Here is a 26,113-nt window from a genome sequence, read left to right as displayed (position 1 = left end):
ATTACAGAAACTGTTAGAGTAGCAATAAAAAGTGCTCGGGGGATATTTTTGGATTATGGTATAGGCCAGACAACAGTTCAAATCTGGGTAAGCGCTAGAAATCATAAATATGGACACTTACAATCCCAAAAGCTGATGCTGTAAATTTTAGGTAGAAGCTAAAATATTTTTATTCTGAAGCATACTGATAGCACAGTATATTTCATCTAAAACACAGAAAACAATGCCCTTTATATAAGCATTCAGAACAGATTACAAATAGATTTGTTCTCTTCCTGAAAATTTTACTCTCAATGACATGCTAGAAAACTGCATTATTAGCTTCCAAAGAAACACAGGCTCCTTAAGAGCTTCTGAATACACCTGTCCTGAAGAAAAAGTACAGCCCTCAGGATAAATCCTACCGATGCCCTCAGCCTTCTATTATCTGAAGTCCCAACAAACGCATTGTTACAAATTTAAAATGGGGTACTGGGCCAAAGAAAAGAACCACCTTGTTTTTCCTCTTCTAAGAGCAGTCAGCAGCAAATGACTACAGGGGATGATAAGAGCAAAATAAGCCCGGAGGGATATGCTTGCAGCATTCTTTCAGTTTCTAGTTTGCAGCGCTGAGACTTCCCTTACTCAAGGTGGTACCTTGGTAATTAAAGTTGTTTAAAGACTTTTCTTCAACCAAACTTCAAACTGCTCAGGCTCTAAACCCATGTAAAATGCTTTTCATCCTTTGACAAGTAGCCCCACAGCTCAGTTACTCAACCACTCTTTTTTTAAGCCTATCACTCACCAGTATTACCAGATACTACCTAGGTCTTGCATCAGAAGAGACTGAAAGCAACTACTCCCTATTCACCTTCTTCAAGCAGCTCATAATTTTAAAGACTTCTATTACGTTTCTCCACTTAGCTAAGTCATCCAAGCTGAGGAACTTAATCCATCACCCAGAAACTGTTCCATACCTTTTATCACACTTATCTTGCTCCATTACTTTTTTTTTTAAACTTTCAATCCATCATTTCAAAATGGGATGGACAAAAGGATTAGAACAGCATACCAAGCACAAACTCATTTTAGGTTTCAAATGTAGCAAAGTGATGTTTTCTCTTTTGAGGACTACTTCCACAAACCTTTCTCCTCCATACATGGTAACAGGCAATGCTTCTCCCATGGACGCTTAGCTGCTTTATGAACTTCTGGTAAAGGACTTTATCAAAATGCATTTTGAAAATGCAATTAAACAGTTGTTCACAGTCTCACTGATTCCTTCCAAAAGCTGCCAGATTTGTGTTGCTTTACAGGAGTTATAGAAAATATTAAATAATATGGTTTTTATCCTTTCACCATTAATTCTGTTTATTTTTACACTTCCTACAAACTTTCCTGATGTGCATGTGTAATTGCCTGGGCTCTCCTGAATCCCCTTGAAACCATTTTCAAAATCTGATGTCATACCCACCCTATTCCATTCCTCTCATACCAAAGCAGTTTTGCCCATTGATCTTCTTGTTTACCCATTACCAGAGACCCTCATAGGAGGTAATCACAGATATATTTCAAACTGAGCAGAGTTAGCAACTGCCTCTGAAAGTCTTACTAGGCATCCCAATGCACAGTATCCTAGTGACGCATTCAATCTTCTCAAACTGATGGGGAGGAATGTAAGTCCCCCAGTGACCAAGCAAGCCACTAGAAATTTCAGGAGAGTCCCAAAAGATCTCTCGTGGACAGGCACTAGTCCAAACTCAGCAATCTTCGTGCAAAGCTGATTGTTGTGGCATACTCCTACTATACAGTTCAGTGATATCACAAACAATAGATTTAATTACAATTCTTCTAAATCAATGCACGATTTATACTTTGCAAAGTAGACACTGATGCTATATGACTCAGGCTCATTGTTAATGACAGTCTCAATGTAGACAAGTTTGAAGGATCATTTATTCAAAAAATCTAAAATGTTGACATTTTTTATCTCAGTTTTTGGTACATCAAGAGTTTCAAGATCTACTTTGAAATGATATGTCTGAGGCCAGATCATCAACAACCATGATACAATCCTTAGCTGCTCAGACTAAATCTACTCAGAGCCATACAGGAAGAGCATAGCAGATATGCTTTTTTTACATTTTAACTCTTCCAAGATTTGAACAGACAATAGCAGACATGCTTTAATTACTGTCACATTAAACGAACAGGACTAACATAACAACTGTGTTAATTACACTCCAACAGCTTGTAATTACAACAACTCTACTGCCTGAGTTTGTTTATTAACTTCCTAGTGTTGTTCAATAAAATTTTTTTTTTTATTCAGGTATTAAAAAAGTCTTCAAAGAACTCTATGAAGAGGAGCTTCAAAAAAGACTTTGGAGATCTCAAGGTCCTTTGGAAAAAGAAAAGTCACACAGAATGACACAATACTGCCCTGTGTGTGTTTTGCCCTCAAAAAAGTCTGCCCTGAATGGCACTCATTTTTAACAGTAATTTATGTGTAATCTGTGTAAGAACATTCTCTTAAATTGACAAAGGTAAAACCTGCTTACAGAAAATTTTCTAGACTCTTGTTCTACTTTGAATCTTCTTTTCCTTCACTCTAAGTTTAAAACACCATAAAAGCATATTTGCTCCAACAGATTATGTAAGAAAATAGAATCAGACATCTGAGCATGAATACAGAAAGGATTGCTGGATAGAAGCACCTGTGGTGGCCATGGTTATGTTTGAGAAGATTTGAGTCTCACATATGACATGCAGATAGAATAACAGAAAATTATCATTTAGGGGTATCATTTGATAAGTGATTACTAAAAATGTTGAAGTTGTCCATTTCTCATTAGAAGAAAAGCCATTCTAGAATCCTGAACAGGCACAAATGCCTGCCCTAATTGCAGAACCTATTTCTCATGAAATTTCTCATGTTTATGACTTTCCAATTAATATCTAAATTTGAGAAACTGGATATTTGAATTTAAAATTGTTCATAATTTAGAAATAGCTTTATGGAAGCTGCTGATAATGAAAAGAATAAGAGTAATCCCAAGCTATTGTTTATTCATCAGTACAGGGGTTTCCATTCAACAATAAACTCACTTTCGGCAAGACAGAGCAGTCTGTTTGCAACCATCAGCAGTCATCCCTATAATTATATACATTATGATTTATAAAGTTTTACAACACAACTTGGACTTTAATTCCAAAATAAAAAGCTGTTGCTTTTATAAGTGCTTTAAAACACAATTCTGATCAAGCAATCCGTTGTTTCTCCTTAGAATAGTCGTAGCTTCAAGGAAAAAAAAAAACATGTTTTGTCATTCTCAGGATCCAACTTGGACAAGACACTACCATAAAATGAACAACCTAGATTTCTGGAAATTACTACACAGTTATTACCATATAGAAGTTCTATCTCACAGATGGAGTTACAGTGACAGTAGCTGCAGGAACAGACACAGAGCATGAATATGCAGCTCAAACGTTAAGAGAACTATGTACAGAAATAACTACTGCTAGCATTTCTGACAATTCCTGACAGGACTTCCACATTTCTAACACATACATTTCTGACTGGCATTAGGATATGTTTATACAGAAATTGGAGCACAACTGCAGTACTGTCTTTCAGTATCAGCTATACAATGCTAGTGGAGACTCTGAAGACTGCTTGGGAGACAGTTATATCATATATTACATTTTCCCTGAACGCACCACATTTGTGGTGCTATGTTCAGCTGAGAAAGGCAGGAGGAAAGACTGCTTTCTCCATTTAGCTAAGCTTACCAGAAGCATTGGGCTGATGCATACCCAGAAATCCTAGAGAAGCTATCGCTGCATTTGCACAGCTAGACCCTGCGGTACCCGTGATACAGAAACTCGACCCGTGCATGAAAGCATATATGCAACAGACACACGGTTCACATGACAAGAGACGGATAAGAGACAGATGCAGACACTTACAGTACATATTCCTTATATCTATCTTGGCTAACGAAGCCATATTCTTAGACAACAGATCTGCAAATTATCATAACCCTAAACTAGCTACCCAAATGAACTGCAGACATAATCAAGAAACTTGTCTTGCAAAATGAAAAGGCACACAAAGAAAACTATCTTCGACCTATTTTTTCCTTAAAAATAAACCTTTGCAAGGTCCTGTGAAGAATTTTCAGAAGAGCTAGCATCAGTTATGTCTGCATGTACTTCTCAACACTTGAGCTCCGTATTCATGCTATTCATCTGTTCCCGCAGACCTCTGAAAAGCTTTCCAAACAGCATTCCATCCATCCATAATTCAGACTTCAGGCACACCTTAGCAACAACTTCCCATAACTCAGGAGCGAGAAAGAACTTTGCGGGATTCCCTTTGCAGATCATAAATCTTGCTATTTAATAAGCCATAGAAATAGCTAATATATACCTCAGTATACTCCAGTCCCTGGAAATTAATTATCTCCTTTTTATTCTAAAAATTCCCAGGCCCTGATAAATAATGATACTAATATTTTATTGCTATTTTTAATACATCTGGTTAGACCATTACGCAATGCATATATTTCCCCTTTGGTTATTTTATTACCATTATACTTGAAGTTAAAATGAAGAGTTATACTCTATTTTATACATGAACATTACATTTTCAGGTGGCACAGATCAGCATGAACTTTTTACTTGAATGTTAACGGGACTCTGTTGAGGAAAGTGTTATAAAGGATGATTTAGTAATAAAAAAGCTAATTACGATAGATATATGGGAATGTCAACTTAATTAAGTAGAAAAAATACTTGTAGGGTAAGTTCTAGCTTTCTTATATGCACAGCCATTTTCCTACAGGTGAAAATGCAAAACTACTCATACGTTATCTACAGTTTAGAAGCGTTCTGAAGACAACCAGCATGAGCATGGTGGATTGACATCTGAAAAGTTTAATCTTTTGATTGTTCAACTTGAAATGCAAGACAAAATAGTTTTGGAAATTAACCAGCTACAAAAAACCCAGGAATACATGATTCTTATTCACAATAAGAACGCCCCAAAATACTGTTATGTAGATTACAAATGTGAAATTATTAACTAATGTGTTGAAAATAATCAAGAATGGTGGTCTCATTTAGACATATTGCACATGGCCACACACCCTCTCAGAAACAGGTTTTTATAAATCAGCATTAGAGCATCTTGCAAGAATACAGGCTGGAGACAAACTGACTGGGGAGGAGTTTTGTGGAAAAGGACCTGGAAGTCTCAACAGACAGCAAGCTCAGACTGAGCCAGTGGTATGCCCTGGCAACAAAGGTGGCCAGCAGCCTCCTGGGCCAGTAGATGAAGGGAAGTAATTATCCCCATTCAGCACTCATTGTGGAATCACTGAAGCTGGCAGGGACCTCTGGAGACCATCTAAGCCCAACCCCTGCCCAAAGCAGGGTGACCTGGAGCAAGCTGCTCAAGGCCATGTGCAGTCAGGTTTTGAACTCCAAAGATAAAGATTCTACAACCTCTCTGACCAAGCAGTTCCAGAGTTCAATCACCTTTACAGTAAAGAATTTTCTTCTAACGTTTCAAAATAATTTCTTGTATTTCAAGACCACATCTAGAATACCACATCCAGTTTTAGGGACCCCAATACAAGGAAAACATGAATAAACTGGAGCAAGGGCAAAAGGTCACCGAGATGCTCAGAGGTAAGGAGCACATGCCCTGTGAGAGGCTGAGGGAACTGGGGTTGTTCAGCCTGAAGAAAAGAGGGCTTCAGAGGCACCTAACAGCAGCCTGCTGAAACCTATGTTATCAAGAAGACAGAGGTCAGCTTTTAATAGTGGTGCATAGTGGGAGGATAAGAGACAAGCAGCATAAACAAAGAAGTAGTGTTCCATCTGGCTATAGGGAGAAACTTTTTCAACATGAAGACAATCAAGCACTGGAACAGGTTAACCCCTAGTCTCCATCCTTGGAGGTTTCAAGACCCAACTAGACAAAGCCCTGAGCAACCCGATCTGACCTCAGAGCTGATCCTACTTTGAGCAGGAGGTTGGACTAGATGGCCTGTAGAGGCCCCTTACTACCAGAAGAACCTACTATATTGTTACGATTTTAAAAGTTCTCATTTGTTTTCCTGAAATAAGTAAGAAAAATTGCAGTGAGGTATAATCTTTCTAGGACAAAAGATAAAGACAAAAATTGCAGCACATAGTCATGAAGCACTGAAAAGGAAAACCATTACAGCATATTATCATCCAAAATTGACTACTATAAAACGGTATATACAGCTACAGAATACAAGATTAACTGACATCTTAGAGACAAATTTATATTAAAAGAATCTCCTAGTACTTCTTTTTAAATCAATTTTTTTTAAATTTCAATCAAATTGTGATGAGACATATGTGTAGCCACTTAGGAGCCTGTCACTAGAGAGAACAAAGTGAGAAAGAAGTTGCAAAGTAATTTTAGAACACAAAATAGATTAAACTATTGTGCAATATCAAACATTAAGTACTAGAAAAGTTCTGCAAAAGAAAAATGAGAAATATTACCTCTAACTGAAGCCAAAGACATACTTGCATAGAAACCCCCTGATCATCAAAAAACAGCATGAGTGAATCTGCTAAAGCAACAGATGATTTGACCAAGTTTTTTATTTCTTCTCTAGGCTAAGAACTGTCTTTTATTCCATAGGTCCCTATGGTTCAAAGATGTGCTTTTATATTAAAAATACACAGAGTCACATTAGATAAAGAAGGGAGGGGGGTAAGATGAGTGAGGAAAGGAGAAATAATAGATACTATGTGTAGCAAAACTCGATCAAGAAATACATATTTCTTAATAACACCTTTGACAATTCTGGAATCAAGAAAATGAGACAGTCTGGACGGGTTGGAAAAATAAATGAGTTTTCTGTTAAGAATAATAAAGGGATACAAATACAATCATTTTTCCATTACATTCTTATGCGTTGGAAAGACAAACACAGAAAAAATATATCTAGTTCGTATTAGTCAAAAATTTCACAACAGGACCCTAATTGTTACCACAGTACACCCTTTAAACTTATCCAATACTGGCAGGCCAACATCAAATGGAAGCCTATATTGATGAATAAATTAATGGATATATTCTGCAGAGATACTTAGATTGCAGTTGTCACCAGGTCACATATTCCTCTTCTCCAAAATCCTTGTACAGTTTATTCACAGATCTCAGACAAAGTATCAGTAGTCATACATGAGTCTCTTGCAACATATTTTCACAGAAAAAAGGAAATATAATAGCACTAATCTTGTTTGGTATTCTCGTTTGGTTTTGTGTTTTTATATTGTCTGGTTTTGTGGCCTTGTGAGAGAGAAGCAGTTTTTCCTGGTTGGCTGTAAAGACATTCCATTATCTATAGTAGATCACATGGAAAATACTAAAGGAGTAGTAAGAACTAATTTAATGACTACTTCCAAGAAACAATCAGCAGCAACTTTTCTGAGAAGTAGAGAGACTGAAGCAGATCATCTAGACAACTGCATATTGGCAACAAGCTTGGTAAGTTGAGAATCTACAGCCGTTAAAGTAAATTTATGTCTCAGCTGTCATGATCCTGTCTTGGCCCTACTGTGTAGTTCTAACTCATCTCTTTGCTATAGGTACCTATTCAGGGTGTTCACCCCTTAAAACAACCAGTGCTTTTTTGTTTTGTTGTGTTGTCAGTCAGTGCAGCTCTGTGAATCAGCTCACAATAAGTAGCACTCAGCAAGGGATAGACAAGAATGAGCATTCAGGTGCAGGCAGGAGGATAGGATTATCACAATTTGATGTAAATCAGCTTACGCAATTTGAGGCATGATTTGATCTGAAGTTTAACAATTCCAGGTCCCACCTCACCCATCCCCATCTAGTTCTTGGCCCCCACTAGTGGATTTCGTGATTGTGCATCCAGAATGCAAGTCAGTTAGAATCACAGAATCATACAATAGTTTGGGTTGGAAGGGATCTTTAAAGTTCATTTAGTCCAACCATGAGCAGGGACATCTTTCACTAGATCAGGTTGCTTAAAACCATATCAAACCTGACCTTGAATACTTCCAGGGATGGGGCATCCACTACTTCTCTGGGCTCCCTCATCACAAAAAATTTCTTCCTTATGTCTAATCTAAATCTACCCTCTTTTACTTTAAAACCATTGCCCCTTGTCCTGTCACTACAGGCCCTGGTAAAAAGTTTCTCTCCACCTTTCTTATAAGCCCCCTTTAAGTACTGAAAGGTCACAATAAGGACTCCCCAGAGCCTTCTCCAGGCTGAACAACACCAACTCTTTCCTCATAGGAGATGCGTTCCAACTCTCATCATACTCATGGCCCTCCTCTGGACCCACTCTAACAGGTCCATGTCCTTCTGGGTCTGGGGACCCCTGAACTGGATATGCAGTACTCCAGGTGGGGTCTTACAGGAGTGGATTAGAGGCAGAGAATCACCTCCCTCAACCTGCTGGCCACACTTCTTTTGATGCAGGCCAGGATATGATTGGCTTTCTGGGCTGCAAGCACACGTCGCTGGCTCATATCCAGTATCTCATCCACCGGTATCCCCAAGTCCTCCTCCGCAGGGCTGCTCTCAATTCATCCAACCCCCAGTCTGTACTGATATTGGGGTCTGCCCTGACCCAAGTGCAGGACCTTGCACTTGGCCTTGCCGAACTTCATGAGGTTCGCATGGGCCCACTCCTCAAGGCTGTCAAGGTCCCTCTGAATGGCATCCCTTCAGTAAAACAATCTTTATTCTCTGGGGGCTTTTTATCCCTTTTCTTTCAATGAGCTAATTTCTTGTTGGCTTAGTTCTCCCAACCAATTCAGCCTGCAACTACATGACCCCTTTATCTGACAAATAAAGTTGTATCAACACAGAAGGGAACGAAAACAGCAGAATGGGAGGAAAAAACCAAGCAAACCCTTTCATTTCAGCAGCACTCTGCGGTTGCACTGAATTAACTGTAACATCATTAGTCACATCACCAGCATAATCTTTCAAGCCTCTTTTGATAGATGAGTGCATTCTTGAATACATCCAATTGATAACCATTCCATTTCTACAAGAGCTTAAATTTTCATCGATGCAGTTTAATTCCATTACAATTAATTTCGATACTTTGTTTATGAGTACTTGATGGTTTTGTATGAAAAGAGAATTTTAAAGAGAAATGATGTAATCTCTGAACGTCCTTTTCTAGAAAAAAACCAGAGCAGCAGGCCTGTGACAGAAAATGTTCCAGAAACAGGGCTTGCGTTTCTTTACCAGGCTTTCTTCCTTTCAAGTAGATTTCAAGTTCTCACATATTTTTGATATGTGGTCAAATATTTTAAAATGTAGTAGTTCTGAGAGATGGAAATAAGCAAAGCAGCATTTTTTTACAGGAGTCAACATGACAAAAAGACTATGCTTTTCAACAATGCTACACAAAACATTGAGCTACTACTCATTTGACCTTTAACCAGGAGAAATACACTTAAAATACCTTCAAAGAACTTAAAGACTTCTGTTTGTTGACTCAATTTTATAACAATTTTGTCAAAAATGAACTCTGTTCCAAGTTTAAATTCATAATATGCCTTAGTCAACATGCCTTAGCCAATAAAACATTCATATTAAAACTAAGTCATAGGCAAGAATATGTGAAAGTACTTTTAAAAATACTGAGTACCATAAGGAAAGAAATATCTACCAAAAAATGCAATCAAAATAAAGAATTGGGAAAATATTAGTTTAGTTTCACTGAAAAGTACAGCTTCAATTCATAGGATTTTTTATGGTTATTCACATCTATGATGATTTACTAATGATTGGAGGATAGCCATTTTCCACACACATAAATTCAACCTCCAGGGTCTTTGCTACGTTAAAACCACTGGGAGAAACAAAACCTCTAATTTTCAAGCATTTGTCCAAAGCATTTCAAAGCAAATAAAGTTACATGGGACCTATCAAAAGGATTGAATGTAATAAGTACAGTAGAAGCACTTGTCCATCACCTCATCTTTTAAGAGAATGTTAGGAATAAATCAACCAAAGTTTTGCTATCCCTGTAACAATTTCTATTGTCACCAAAATAATACTGAAACAATTTCACAGAAAAGATCCTCTATACTATACAAGTAGCTCCCCTGAAAGCAGGGAATAATCAGAAAGAGAAGGTATGAACATAAAAAAAGAAAAGAAGCAGCAGCAATGTGCTAAATATTTGTAGCTGTAATTTATTTTCTAATCAGCTCACTGAAAGCAGCAAATGAACCCTGACTGCAAACATCTGCCTACCAAACATCGCTAAAAACAATTCTTTGTTGCCAGTGCAAAATAGAAATCACCACCTTTCAGAAACTTTCACATTTCTAGCAAAGGTCAATTTTGGTCCCATCATAACCCAGGAATTCACAATTACTATTATTTAATGCATATGTTCTGAATTTACAAAACCAGATTATTTTTACTTTCTAGCAAGATTCAAAACGTTTATCTCAAATAACACAGATCTGAAAAACAGATATTAGCTAGATAGTATTTGATGCCTATTCCAACACAAAGCCTATAAAATTTAATTCAGGTAAATCGGAAAGTCTGAAGTTTCTACTTTACCGTGTGTCAGCATCGCAGCATAAAGTGTTTTAATATGCTAAATATCAAATACAGATGTTTGGACTCCCATTTAATCTATGGTAGATTGTATGGATTCCTCTCTCACCTAAATGCAGGATGTTCAGCTACATATTTACTATTTCTTGTAAATCCTTCTAATCTTCATAAACTTATATGCCAACGAATGCAAACATGTACACACAAATCCACCATTCTTAGTCTGTAACTTGCTGCATTTAGCAGAAAATTGTGCCCGCATTTATAGCTTCTCCACATCGAAAAAATTCAAACACTCAGCGAAGTAGCATAAGTATCAAGTTTTAAATGGATGTTTTAAAAATATGAAGATAATTTCAGGAACTATTAAGACAGCAATTGTTTATAGGTTGCTATATTAATGACTTAAAAATGAATAAATAAGCCAGCTTTTCATCACCTCAGTAAGACAATTTTACTTGGAGACTTGAGCAAACATTCTCCGTGCTTGGTGACTGAGGTGTACAACATGCCTCTAGAATTGGAGATTTCAGCTCTGGTCTAGAACATCATACTACAATGAAACATGCAGACATTTTGATGAAAATTAGTTGCACTTTTTTTTTCCTTTTCCTTTCTTAATACTATGCCAACTTGCAGCAGATTTCCCCAACAGGAAAATCTACTTGTCCCCTGTTTTTCATAGATGTACTCTTTCTCAACAACCTTAAAGTAATTCAAAGCCATGACATTAATCGGTTAACTCCACTACTTACAGACAGGAAAAATCAATTTACCTGAATGCCATCAAGCAACTTGCTCATGCACCAGTAACTGTCAGCTTCTATGTTCTGCAGCACTTCTTCAGGCAGACTGGAAACATCAAAATTTTCCACTTCTTCTTCTTCTGTTTTAGGAAAAGAGAGAGAAAGACAAGTCAATGAAGTGCACAGAATAAATAAAGCAAGGGTGAGGAAAATAATTGAAAACAAAGACAACCACCACTTATCTTCTAGTCAGAAACTTCAACGCACATTTACTTTAACAGGACTAAATGAATCATTTATTGCTCAACTGTGTCATCTAATGGCTTTAAATGTTAATGAATACTTAATTCTTGCAGACTGTGAAAATCTCAAATCACGCCTGGTTAACCAGAATTAATATATAATAAATTACTTCATTCCAAATATTTCACACCTGAAAGAGGATCATCAGAAGTACTTTGAGAGCCCTCAAGCTATGTATGAACAATCTCTGCAGAACATGTCTAAGTTTGCATCATGCACAGCAAAATATGTTGCCAGTCTTAACAGATGAAAAATCTCTGAAAAAAAACTTTTTAGAAAAATCAGTGAAATTTATTTAGAAAGCTGACTACAGTTTTTCAAAGAAGATTTGTTTTTCAGGCAAGCATTTGGAATCAGAAGGAAACCAGACAAAAGGAAACAGATGATTTCCACCCCATACTCCAAAAAAACCCCTTGATTCTCAATACTGGAAAAGCACAGAACCCCAGTGATGTCTAATTCACAGAAACCGAGTCTTTCACACAAGTGTGTTAAAAGAAATTCACATTTCGCTATGAACTGAAATTTTACCACCTAAGCCACGTTGTTTTATTTTTAAACCGTTGCATCTGAACTAATCCATTTTGAAAAGAGCACAGAATTGCTGTGCTGCCTTGCCAGCTAACTCCCAAAGCTCCCATACAGCCCAGAAGAGAATTTAACACGAGCTGGGAATGCTCTGAGTAAATGCTGTCGCTCCTCTCTTGCAGCAGCTCACAGTGTCTTACTGTATCAAGATGAGAATCAAAGAAGCATCTTTCCCAGCCCTAGTTTCTTCTCAAGGAGGGAGAGGTGCAGAAGAGAGAGGTGTTTGGTTCTACTTAAACAGAGTATGATATACCAAAAAGGAATTTCCTCCATTACACAACTGTAAGGTAGCACAGAATAAACAGTAAGAGAAAACCAAAAACGTGTACTATCTTAAAACTCCTCTATTATCTGTCTCATAGCTTTGCAGTATGTCATTAAAGAAGCCTAAGTACATCTTTAGGTTGTCACATTTGATTATGCTACCTTAAAGCACTTATTTGTTAATTGGTAATAGCCATTAGCATTACATGTTATAAAATAATTTTAACATCCCAGTGATTTTACCACTACTAGTAGACACTGGTAGCAAAGTGTTACCAAAGCATTCTTGTTTGCACTGGTGTCTGTTTGTGGATGTGTGTCTTCTGAGGGATCACTGGTTTTGGATTGTGTGGTGGTGCATTCCCTGCCCCCCTTCTCCTGGGCCGCTTGTCAATCTCAGAAATTCCCATGAAACGTCAGCCTTGGTGCACTGAGTCTGACGGCTGAGCGCTCCTTGACTTGTATCAGAAACTCTGCACAGCTGAGGCTGGGAACATAGTCTCACTGCCTGGCCCAGGCATCATCTTCTCTGAGTTGTAACTCAATTGTAACAACACCGAAACCTTCAGAATTGTAACAACCACCGCCTTGGACTGTGGCCAGGATGGAAATTTACGGATGACTAAAGCCAATCATCTTGCAAACCTACAAACGGTGGTCCTAAGCGAGACCCTTTGAGCTCTCCTGGACGGCAGCGGGCTGCGCCCAGCATCTCCCTCTGAGTGGGACGCCTCTCAGAGCTCGGGACCTCTCGGGCCTGCGATATTTGGAGAACCGTCACCGAAAGCTGACAACAGGACCTGGGCTGAACCCCCTTCCCTGCTCGAAGCTCAACCCTCGCCTGCTGAGAGAAATGCCGAGACATTTTACATGAATATTCCTTCACGGAACTCCAGGGTAATTTTTAACAGTACCTTCTGTACATTTATATATATATTTCTGTCTCTGTGTGTGTGTGAACTAATAGTAAGCATAATTTGTAATTAAGTCGTGATTTTAGTAGACTCTACTAACTTACTTTGTAAATGTTAAATTAGTTAATAATTAAGTGCTGCCAAAATATTGTGATCGACCTGGAAACTGTGAATGAACCTTAGCCTGCTGCTAAACACATATAACCCCTAAACATAAACGTTGTCCAAGTCTAAGACTAGGGGTAGATCCAGCCGCACCTAGACTCCTCTCTGAGAAGGAGTTTGGAAAGCAAGGGGGTCTACTCTGAACCTCGTGACTCGACAGGAGGGTCTCCTTTTTTGGTATTAGACATAAACCGTTGTCCAAGTCTGAGTCTAAGATTGGATCCAGCCGGGTCTTCTCTGAACCTCGTGACTCAACGGTAGGGTCTCCCTTACCCTTTCGTCCTCGGTCTCTGTACAAATCATTCTAGCCCAATTATAACACGATTTTCTTTTGTATGCTTCATCCATGTAGTAAGTGATAGAGTGAACCTTGCCATCGAACTCTTAAGTCGCGCTTTTGTAAATCTCTATTAAAATAGCTTTCTGTTAATACCTTTGACAGCGATTCTTTAAGCGGCCTCTAACCACTCATTCGTAACAGATTGTGAAATATTAATAGCTGTAGGACAAGGAGATTAGGTTGTGCTAATAAAACATTAGTTAAGATATTGGGAAACCTGGTAAGTAAAACAGGGAATTGCAGCAGAGACTCCATAAAATAAAAGCACACAATGATTTCAGAGGTGGCAGGACTGTAAACAATGCACCAGTAGTCATTTACTGGTTATTAAAGGAATGCCACCTTTGCATTGCAGTACAGTTTTAAAAACCCAGTTTCTAAAAGAAGATCAACAAACAAGTATCCAACATATTTTAAATACCCTATATAATAAACTCATATATAACACTGCTTTGCAAAACAATGAAGAAAGAATGCGTCTCCTTACCCAATGTTAGCAGCATATCCCTCCCAGCAAAAAGGAGGACAGACCCCCCAGAAATCAGTATTATACTCCTCTCCCAGCAACAGACAGCAAATTCTCACAATGCTCTGTGGAAAATGGGGGCAACATCAGCGGTAATTGGGAGGTATCACTTCCCTCCAATATCTTTCTGTTCAGTTCCCACCACTTTCTCTAATAGACTCCCCACATAGAAGACAGCTTCTAGAACAAACTTGGGTTCATTTCACTTATTAAATCTAATCCTTTCAGAAAAAACATGTTAAGAGAAAAGCCTAGCATAATATAAAAGATAAAAGCTTTTTTCACAGTAAAATGCTTGAATACAATGGAGATAACAAGAAAAGATTGAAGGCAAACAGACCAACATCAAGAAAAAACCCAAAACATTTAGCAATGAAGAAAGAAACCTAATCAGATTAGACAAGGAGGTAAGGTGATGTACATTTGGTAACATTAATCCAAATCGAAACGCCAGTTCCGCAGCTCAAAAAGCCGACAACAGAAAGGACCCTCAAAGTCCAGAAGAAGTAGCAAATTATTATTAATGTCAACACATCCTTTACTAAGTTCCCTAACAGAAAAATTACTAAGAGTGCTCACAAGACTTACTCACAGAAAGACTGAAAGACTGAAAACTATTAGACTTAACATGGACAAAAAAAGTCAGTTTAAGATGACAAGTTTCATATGAACCTGTGAAAAAAATCAATATTAAGTATTTACCTATCTACCTCCAACCTGATGTGCCTTGAGATTTTAAAACATACAAGAAAACCCCACAATTTTCAGCAGAGAAGCCCTTTTTAACAGTTCAGAAATGAAAATTAAGGATGAATATTCCCATTAATTTAGAAGAGAAAGACTTTTCCAGACAGAAAAGATGATGAATGATGTACCCTCTACAGCAGGAACAAATTTTTTGGTATATCCTATACATGTTAACTTATAAAAATGTCTTACAGTTATACAGTTTATGTTTATTATATATTCATAAAACAGTGCCCCAGTGGGGGAAAAAAAGTCTAGTTAATATTTTTAATTTTCATTTTAATAGCTTATACAGCGAAAAAAAGAGTAACCCATTTTCCCTCTGCCTCACGATGTCTACACAAAAAACAATAAATGAACCAGCATTCCTCATATTTATATAAAACACAAACATATATTGAAATTTATTCCTCTTGAAAGAACCAGTCTTCAGGCCCTCCTCCACTAAACACTTGCTGAAAGACGGAGATTACGACTACTGAGCTAGTGTGTTCCTTTGCAAATTTCCTGCCTTTGAGCACCTTTTCTTTTCATGATACTGCTATCACATTTCTGAACAAAAAGGAAGTTATAAACCGTAGCACAACACAATAACTCTTCTACAGGTGGGCATGAAAAGATAACAAATGAAAATGACTTTTTATCTTCTCTTTCTCATCTTTCTTATCTCACCTCTTTTTTGTTCTCCTCTTTCAAAATCTACCATTTCACACTATATTCTCATACCAGGATTTAAACCAACAAAAAAACTGAAGATACACCTAACCATCGAAGGTAGGCATCTTCACCCCCCTTCACAGCCAATACAAACACAAGTAGTGACAGAGTATTAGCTGTCTTGTTCTAAAGTAGAAACCTAAAATAAATCAGATTAATTGCATCCAAAGAAAATCCTGTTTCTCAATATTAGCTATAACTTGAACTTAAAATGAATGCCTCAGAATGCAGATCTCTAAACTGTGGAAGTCTAAACTTAGCTGAAATAAAACTTTAAACACCCATCAAAAGATTTCCCATCCTGTTACTGAAGTACCTGCAACAAGCAAAAATTACAGGCTGTGAGAAAACAGCAGCAGTTTGAGAAACAAGGCTGAAGCAACTTGGACAGCAAAGACACCCCAGCATTAATATTTTGGAAAATTTTTTCTAGTAAGGAAGGACTATCAAATTAGTAAGACAAATTTTAAATTCTTTCCCCCAAAAATAGAAACATTTTCCAATGGTTCCAACTACTTTTCATCACAGGTATGTTCACCAAGCACAAAGAGGATGTCAGGACAGGCCCTTCTGAAAAGAACACAGGTTTGACATAAACTCACTGTTCTAAGTAGAATTCTCATTATTCCACAGGAAAAAAAAATGGATTAGAAAGGCAACTATTATCAAGTTCTTTCTGCTCTAGTTTGGGTGATCCCATAAATCAAAAGATACAGATAGCATTTAGGAACCACCCAATTCTTTCACTAAAAGAACACATAGTCCCTAAATATAATGTCACAGAGCCGCAAGCTCAACCATTACAGACATAAAAATTGCACTTTTATGAAGTACTCATCCAGCTTTCTTGTTCTATCTCTCCCTTTGGAAAAGACATCCAAGAACATTATGCTTTTATGTGGCTTATACTGACTGATGTCTAGCATTTTCATAAACCTTTTAAATGTAAAATAAATATTCAGGATTTTTATATGTTCTTTAAATATATAAGCTACTTCCAGTCCAATTTCGTCTCCATTGTGTTTCTCATACATCACTAAGTCATCTCTTCTAATGTCAGATAATAAAGTTTTGAAATACAAAAAAAAAACCAAACCTAATTAAATGTATAAGACAACTCAATTGTATTTCAGTTATACACTAGTAGTATTTACCCTATGTAAAACAACTGTCTCAAACTTTAGCTTAAAATTCTGCAACCAAATATTTTAAAAAGTAAATCTAATTACTTAGAGATATATTAAAATACATCTTTCATTAGATCAGCTAAGAAGTATATTTTTGCATATGTTATATTAACTGGTTTTTTGATTTAAATGTGGTGTATGCTAAACAAGGAGCTACACTGCGAAAGCCATCCAGACAGTAAATCTAATAAAGAAGGCACAGCATCACAAAAGCCACCAAACAAGTAAGTGCTCAGTGATGTGCAATGGTTTCTGCTGCATCAATTCACCTTAACTTGCTGCACTTTATTGAGGAAGTTCAAAACTGACTCTGAATATCTGAATGACCCTTTTCCACACTACAGCTGAAATAGAAAAAGGCCATCCATTTTCACGACAAGCTCCAATTAAGGAACATTTGATTGGCAGAATAATACGCAAAATAACAGTTTACATATTTAACATTTATTCCTTTATTTGTGTAGACACATAGTGCTTCTTTTTCCATGCAGTTTTAAGGGGAAAAGCAATCAAGCTGTGTGTTACTCTTCCCACACCACCACCACCCCCCGCCCCCCCCCCCCCCCCCCCCCACTTATTTGGATGAAGAAATAAACACACTAGAGATGTTTAGAAAAAGAAAGAGCGTAAGGGATTTCAGGACAAACAACAGAAGAAGCAAAAATAACCATCTCAAAAGTACATGAGATATCATTTCAATTTAAGACTTGTGCTTGAAAACAGAATTGCAAATTCTGGTTTTAGATAACTTCAAATTTATTTTCAGTGAGTGAAAACTGAACGGACAATAATATAAAGATTAAATAACAAGAATATGGGAGAAGACAGCAGGCCAACGTGTACATGTATCAATATCTGAGGGAAAAAAGATCACTGCATAAAATTTCCCGATTACAAAGTCTCACAGCAACGTTTCTCATTTTCTTCAGTTTCCTGTGGAGATCTTTATCATGTTATCTATGTAATTGTAGAAGACAGTAAAATAGTTGCCTGGAGGAAAACTGCTGTAGCATGGAGTCAATGACATGCTGATCTGAATACGTGCATTGCTGTAACCATGGTATTAGCTGTTCTTTACCCATTCCCAGTGTATGCTTCTGAAACTTCCCACAGTGCAAAAAGAATGAATAAATTTTTCTAAACAGCTTTATCTGGATCCACTCCCGAAGGCAGAGACATAAGGATAAAATGAAAAATAAAAAAAATTATTACTTACAACTACTTAAAGCTTTCTTTTTCCAATGACAGTAGAAAATAAACGTGACATAGATGATAATGGCTTGCCTCCATTAAAAATAGGTTTTAATATGAGATGAAGCTTAGTTGAAGATTTTGGTGGCAGTTGTTCAAAATGCTAAAATTAAGTTCATATCTAATCTCTGCCTTTTAGTTGTATTTGATTTCTTCCAATAAATGCTTGAATTTCACCTTTTCAGTACAGATCATGGGTAAAAACTCTGCCATTACAGACAGATGGAATCATCCAATACAATTTTTTTCATTAAAGAACTGGAAAATTTTAATTTCAGAGAGAATTTTATTTATGAAGAAATCATGTCCCGAAATAAAACTAAAATGCTGAAAATGTATGACATTATTAAAACGGATTAATGATATTGCTATAATAACTAGCAGCCCTCTCAATGCATCCAAATAGCCATGTGTCCAACTATGTGTTCAAATGCAATCAAGAAAAAGGCAACCTGCATTCAGAATTTCTCTAAACCTGTTGCTTATATCAACACCAATACTCAGTCTTTATAAAGTGGAAAAGAAATGAATGTAACTTGATTGTTTTACTTCATTTCACCAAGCAAGCTCATACAAAAAAATATCTCTATTAAATAAAGCTTACATTCTTTCAAAGGAAATTAATTTTTAAGGAAACAGACATTTAATTGGCTTATTAATGTTTTAATTTTAGCCTTTTATCTTGAAATGGTGTCTCAGCACTCAGAATCAGGTAAAACTCAGGTGAATTCACTGGCGTGGGAGGTAGGGGATGAACTGGATGGTGGTATAAGAAAGATCCAGTGCTGAAGCCCAAAACAGACTGTAAGATTATCAATAAATTATGACTGTTCTTTACATTAATCCAATATAAGAAATAATACCTATAAACATTAGAAAGGTTAATTCTCTGAACATCTTACAATTGTTCTTTTTTTAGCACTAATTTGTGTAAACATATCTCTCATCTAATGTATAAAAAGTATTACCATATATTTCAAGTCCAAATTATTTTGCAGAGGTGCAAGGAAAACATTTTGACTGTACATGCACAGGTACTTGTCTGTATAAAGTTCACTTTGTTGTAATCTGCTTTAGATGTATCTTCAGATAGACCTAACCTAAAAGTTACCAGCCAAGCACAGAAACTACAAAACTACAAGCATATGTTTGCATGCAAAGGTACACATTAATATTTCCACATCTAGATGATCTTACATATTGCACTTCAAACTCAGTTTTCAAAAAGCCTTATGAAACAGCTATTCAAGTCACTGCTGCACTAAGGTAATGTTTTTCTAAGGAGATCAGGAAATAATAGAGCATTTAAATGTAAATTCTTTAGTAACAATTACCTAATTAAATATGTACATAACCACATCAATATCTCTTACTGAAAAAATTCTAATTACATATTTATCTGATAGAAATAGCTTTTGAGCTGTTAAGGATTACACCAAAGTAAAACGTCCCTTTCTTTGTGACACTGCAGTCACAAAGGTAAAATAAAAAAAAAAAGAATTCAATCATCTCATCAGTCCAGGCTTAGGTAAACATGACCTTATTGCATTTCAAATATTCCCCTATTACCAGTATTGTTCTCACACACACAATATATTGTTGACTTTTCTGTTTTAACTGTTAATAATCTTACACTTGTTTTCAGTTGATCTGCCACAATTTCCTTAAGATGCAACAGGAAGGAAGATAAATATCTTTATACATCAGTATAAGAATGATGTTTTAAACATTAATCATTTTACTTTATTAATATTGTCTAAATAATTTTACTGCACATGGGGAATGTTATAATCTCCTTTGACATGGAGAACAAGGTAAATCACCACCTCCAAAAACACTGTAAACTTGATTACTTTGACCTAATTTTTATGCTCATCAAAATTAATGTATGACCCTGCCAGTACTCTCAATTTTTTCTATCACAAAAGAGTAAGTACTTCACATACTTATTCTCTAACTCCAGACTGTGCATAACAGTAATCAGTAAATCACTGAAAGACTTCCTTTAGTGCATCTACACGCTTGCCAGTAAGATTTTCTACTCAGGTTTTTTCCAGACTAGATTTTAATGGCTTTTTTTTCCCTCTCCCCACACACTAAGTAGTCCAGAACTTGCCCTTATTCCTATTCATAACCCACTGCACATATCTACACAGAATAAGGCCTGTTTTTAAGAATGATAAATTTATTTGAAAAATAGGGAGATCCTCAGCTCATGTTGCAAATTAAACAAAAGACATCAGTTCCTCATAGGCTACAGACAACTGAGATTGCTGCTCAACAATTCAGATATGAGAAAGATGAAAAATATCTTTACTCCTTCAACAACTCTACTACCAACTTAGGGTACGAAAGAGAACTAAGTAAACCAGGTGGTACCAATAGGTCTTTGACCCACAGAACTTGCATAATGCCAAATACAAGAGGGCAACCTCTCACACAGGTGAGAAATCTGGCCAGTAAATGCAGTTTACATTTAGGAAAAAAGGTACAAGCCACATCCTTGAGTATGACATTATTGTGAAACAGGAGTCTTCAAAGCGTATAAGATCACAGCTCTTAAAAATTTATTTTAGCAACAACGAAGAACACAACATTCAGCACAAATTCTTCTCAGAGTAATCACTTCAGTAGGTGTGCTGCTGTCAACCAAAACAGATTGCCAGGGAGAAGTGGTGCATTTGATACCAAATTATGGGACTAGTAATTAGCATCCAATATGCACAATGAGCACAGAATGCTGATGTGCATTTTCTTAGAAAGCCTGATAAGGGACTTTCCTGAGAAATCCAAAAAGTGCTTGGAGAATAGGAAATGAAAGATTAAAGGTTGAACGTGTCTCCCAAACCACATTTTTTAATTATCTAGTTTGTGCTTATCATTTAATTTTTTAAAGTATCAAGCTATGTAGGCACATACATACAAACAAGCAGCACACAAAACAGCAAGAATGAGTTAAGAGTAAACCATAGGGTGGTCAAACAAGTCTAAAGCAAGCCTCAGGAACACAGGCCTTGCCTGTGTTAAGGTATGGGATTGATTACATTGCTATTTTAGAGATAGTCCCTCCAGCACTGTATTTTTTAAAATGGAAGAGCCTTCAAAAAGAATCTATAAATGAATGTAGATTTTAAAAGGAATTATCGGGCGGGGGGGGGGGGGGGGGGGGATCAACTGCATTAAAGGCCAAAATGTATTTAAAAGATTTTTAAAAGTCTATCTATTTGAGTATGAAGGGTAAATTTTATAACTACTGAAAATTAATACTTCCTACCTGAAACAAAAAAAAAAAAAAAAGAAATTGTCTTGCACATAATTACTTAATATTAAAAGGTAGGCAAACAGAACTCATTTGAACAATCCCATAAACAGTAGTATGTTTAATAATTATCTGGATAACTTAACCAGGCTAAAGGTTCAACTTTAACTTGGATAAATAGAAAATTAATTAAAATTATCTAAGAAAGTGTATGTAAATATAAAAACTTCTTTAAATTCAGAAGTTTAATTTTTTCAGTGATGAAAGACTGAAGAATTTCCCACTATCAAGCTCAGCAACCTTTTACATATGACAATAACTCTATATAAGCATAAATTCACCCACTCATGAAGAAATTTTTATTAACCTAGTATTGTCATTGAACTGAACAACTAAATAAATTCTCAAAGAAAAACAGATGTCAGGGGAAATAACTGTTCTTTGGTGACATCGCATGCACAAGCCTATGATCGTGGCAGTTTGCTGCAAATCCAAACTATGCAATATTAGTCAAATTTCTTAATCAAAATTATATGCTGCTTTATTTTGTAATCTCCCATGTCATCCACAGCTAATAAGAAAGAAATGCACCTTACAGACTTCTTGCCTTATTTACAACGGAACATAAGTACCATCCATTATTTGCACTGTTTAGCACAAATTGCATATACTGAATTAAAAGAAGCGTATTTAAAGAGAATGAACTCTGACTGCACAGGCAACACTACTTCTTATATTGCTTATTGAGTGGATTCCTTAACTATCTTAATCTGCTGTGATTTACAATTTCCCAATGAAACTGCTACATATGCATCTGTGGCAAAAAAGCCACAAGGCTTGCTTTATTCATGAGATTCATTCATATATTTTTACATACTGTATACGTATTTATCATTAAGATCAAGAAATAATCATACCATGGTACAACACAAGGAAAAAAACTTGCTCCATCTATTCAAAAATAAGTATGGTTTCTATTTTTCTTCCCCCATGTTACTGTAAGAAAGGTAGTGTTTTTAAATTGCAGTTGTACTGTAACAAAGTAAACTTTTATCTCATAATTAACTAAAGATAAAACATGCAAATCAGTTCAGAAATGTCTTTGATGACGATGCAATTCATAAGTCAATTTTTTTTAAAGTATTGTTTTTTAGTAAAACTAATGTGCTATAAAATCATTAAATATTTTCTGTTTCTACGAAATAAGGCAATTAAAACATATAGAAGAAAAATTGTTTCACAAAAAAACTTATTTTCTCCTTTTTTTTGTTATTGTGCTTAAGTACTTAATTTTTCACTTCTGCTTTACAATTAGTTTTCCACAGCTTAAAGTAGAAATTAAAAATCTCTATTTCCCAAATTAACAAGCAAAAAATCCCCATACTGATGAAAAAGTCCAATTACTTCATGATTACTATGATTAAAAAAGGCTTGCATTTAAACTACAAGCAAAGCCCATACAAATTAAAAAGTTGCAGCATACAAACTTCTGTATTTGAATTGGTTTGAAATCCATAACTAACCACATATCTCACTGAAAGTAAGACAAAAAAACTGTTTAAAGCACTGATCCACCTAATTTGAAAACCTCCTCTTAGATCTTGAGATGCTACTGATCTATACAACAGTATTTGAATGTTACGTTCCTGACATTTGTACAGCATTGGTTAAGTAATTCTTTCTCTTTTTCTTCCTGCGAGTTAGTTCATAATAAACACACAAAGTTGTGATATTTGGATGCCAAAAGCCATTAAAGTATTTCCCAGTCTGTTGGAAAGCATGCTTGAGAAGATTTAGATCTGAAAGTATAGCCACTTCTGTGCCACTTCACTATAGAAAGATGATATTAATTATAACTATATGGAAACCATGGGGGAGAGTAAAATGAATGCATAAGCCAGAACTAAAATATGCAGCTCCCTTTGGAATACATGTGTCTCCCATACTTACATTAATTGTAATTAACATTCTCCTCCTTCACAATTCTTTCATTTTAACACCTGCAGAAATCTTTTGGTTTCTCTTCAATTTCATTTTACTGCCTCTACCATTATTCAGGATCTTGTTTTCCATTTATTCCCATGACCCAACATTTCCAGTTTGTAGTTTCAAATAAAAGACCTTTCACTAACCTCTTAGGACTTCCTCACAGTGCAAGTTTATTAGTTTCTTAATTGCCTTCAAAAATGAGACAATATAAACCACAAAAGATATTTCAAACTTAACAGAAATGTATTATTTTTAAAGTAACATTCATATTATCACATTCATTTAATTTTTAAAATTCTGAGAGTGTGCATTATGCATCATGAAATAACACGCCTTTTTGACAGATGCATTTAAAAATTTAGAAATACACATACAGATGCAAATCAAACTTTAAAAATAGATAATTAAAATCCACACCAGTAATCATATTTATACACTTAAACACATCATCCTATGCACTAAAATAGGGCTTTCGTTAGCAGATTTTTTTTTATATACATGAGGAATAAAAATCCTTTTTCCTCCAGTACTCTTTAGCATACCTCAGAGGAAAAAAAAAAAACACCTAACAAACAGAAGACTGCGATTTAACAGACAAATCTGAGAGTTAGCTAAAAACCTCAAATACTTAAAATCAATAGAAAAGACTAGTTCTGACTTACTAATTCTCATTACTAATGACAAAATTTGAGCTTGTTTTTTTCTTCTGAAAATGTAAAATAATATTTGATATAGACTACAGTTAGATACATAAATATAGGCCAGAAGAAAATCCATATTAAGCCTCTAAACTACCCAAGGCACTTGAAGTAGAACACAAGCAAGATTGTGGATCTCCATCTGAAGAACAGTATAGAATCATAGAATGGTTTGGATTGGAAGGGACATTAAATATCTAGTTCCAACCCCCCTGCAATGAGCAGGGACATCTGCAACTAGATCAGGTTGCTCAGAGCCCCATCCAATCTGACCTTGAACACTTCCAGGGATGGGGCTTCCATAGCTTCTCTGGGCAACCTGTTCCAGGGTCTTGCCACCCTCACAGTAAACATTGCTTTAAAAGAAAAAATAAAATAAAATAAAAATCACATAGCCAATGGAGACTTTCTTGGAGAGAATGGAAATGCCTGGTAGTAGTAAAATGATGTGGAATAAACTTTCAGGAAGAACAGAAACAGCAGAGACAACCTGTAGTCTAAGAAGCAATTCTGCAGAAATAGAAGACAAACTAGTATAATGATGCTACCTCAACATTTTATAACTCAGCATTTTTATAACGTGTGTTTAATCACAACATAAAATCAAATTAATGAAACTTAAAGGTCTTGAAGACTTCCTCTAGTAAAACACAGAAGGTAGCATGCTGAGTAACTCAAACTGGATGAATCTCTCAGTGAGCTGAAACTGTATAGCCAGAAAAAAAAAGTATCGTTAGAAAAGAAGCAAGGCAGCGTTTGTAGGATGAACATCTATCTTGTCACACCAACTGATTTATTAGGGAGAGGACACAAGACAAGTTTACGGACCCAAAAACTGCTTTCATGGCCTATAGAAAGATATTACCACATTACAGAAACATTAATTTAATTTTGTTAGAAACATTTGATTAGTCCCATTTGACCTTAGAAATTTCTTACTAATTTAGGTATTTGTGCTATACATCCCTTAGACCAAAAATTCAAAATAATTCCTCTGATTCTGTCCACAAGACAGGGTCTGGAAAGTTTCTTCACAGAAAACATTTAAGCAAAGAATCCACGCAGCTCCCCTGCTATGGGGTGACATTTCAGAGGTTCCCTTCACACCTCTGTCAGACTTTTTGACTTTTTGATAGGCTTCCTGGTGCGGATATGATTGAAGAAATTTTTATTAGTAACTTTGAAGTCCCTACCTGGCTGTTCCTCTAAAATGTAAAACCATGATCGTCACCTAAAAGGACATTTAACTTCCTGGGCTTATAAACTCCTTTCTATTTTTAGCATTTTGATTTTGCTTTTCAAAAAAGTCTTCACACCACAGCTTTACTATGAACAATAAACAGAGGCTGGGCCATACATTGTAACATAGTGGTCAGTATTCTCAACGTCCTCTTTTTTCACGATACAGAAGCATGCAGACAAAGATTAAAAAAAAAAAAAAACAAACCAAAAAAACCCAACCCAAACCCTCAAACACTACCCACAGATGCCTCCACTCACAATAATGCACAGAACAGAAGCACAGATAACAGGAAGTTGTAAATTTAAGGAAATACAATCCAGTTATTTTTGCCCTAACAGCAATAAGAAATTTTTGTATTAGAACAAGATATTACGGTAAGAGGAGTAGGAAGACGAATGTAATCTTAGACCTACAGACATAAATCATTCAAAAAAAATGTATATGAAATGGCACTTGCCATTTTTTCAGTTACTATCTCATGCCAACAAAGAAAAAGATCAAATATTTTCATTTAATTCTCTATTTAACAAGAAAGCCAGTTACATACAGCAGCATTTTTTAAGATAAAAATGAATT

The 26,113-nt window shown here is 35.9% G+C and overlaps 1 protein-coding gene across 9 annotated transcripts in view; it reads right to left on the bottom strand.

Annotated features, from left to right (window-relative positions):
• TBC1D22A (TBC1 domain family member 22A) overlaps positions 1-26,113 on the bottom strand; it is a 184,999-nt gene that overhangs the window by 104,761 nt on the left and 54,125 nt on the right. For all 9 annotated transcript variants that reach the window (XR_012673024.1, XR_012673023.1, XM_075146097.1 and 6 more), the window contains one exon: positions 11,377-11,486. Coding sequence is in view for 7 of the 9 variants with exons in the window: in XM_075146097.1 (XP_075002198.1) it covers positions 11,377-11,486 (110 nt within the window). In the remaining 2 variants the exon portion in view is untranslated. The remainder of the gene's footprint in view (positions 1-11,376; positions 11,487-26,113) is intronic.

Source organism: Calonectris borealis, chromosome 1 (assembly GCF_964195595.1).
Source record: "Calonectris borealis chromosome 1, bCalBor7.hap1.2, whole genome shotgun sequence".
Classification (NCBI taxonomy): Eukaryota; Metazoa; Chordata; class Aves; order Procellariiformes; family Procellariidae; genus Calonectris; species Calonectris borealis.
Note: the sequence above shows the minus strand (reverse complement) of the source record. Positions and strands in the feature narration are given on the sequence as shown.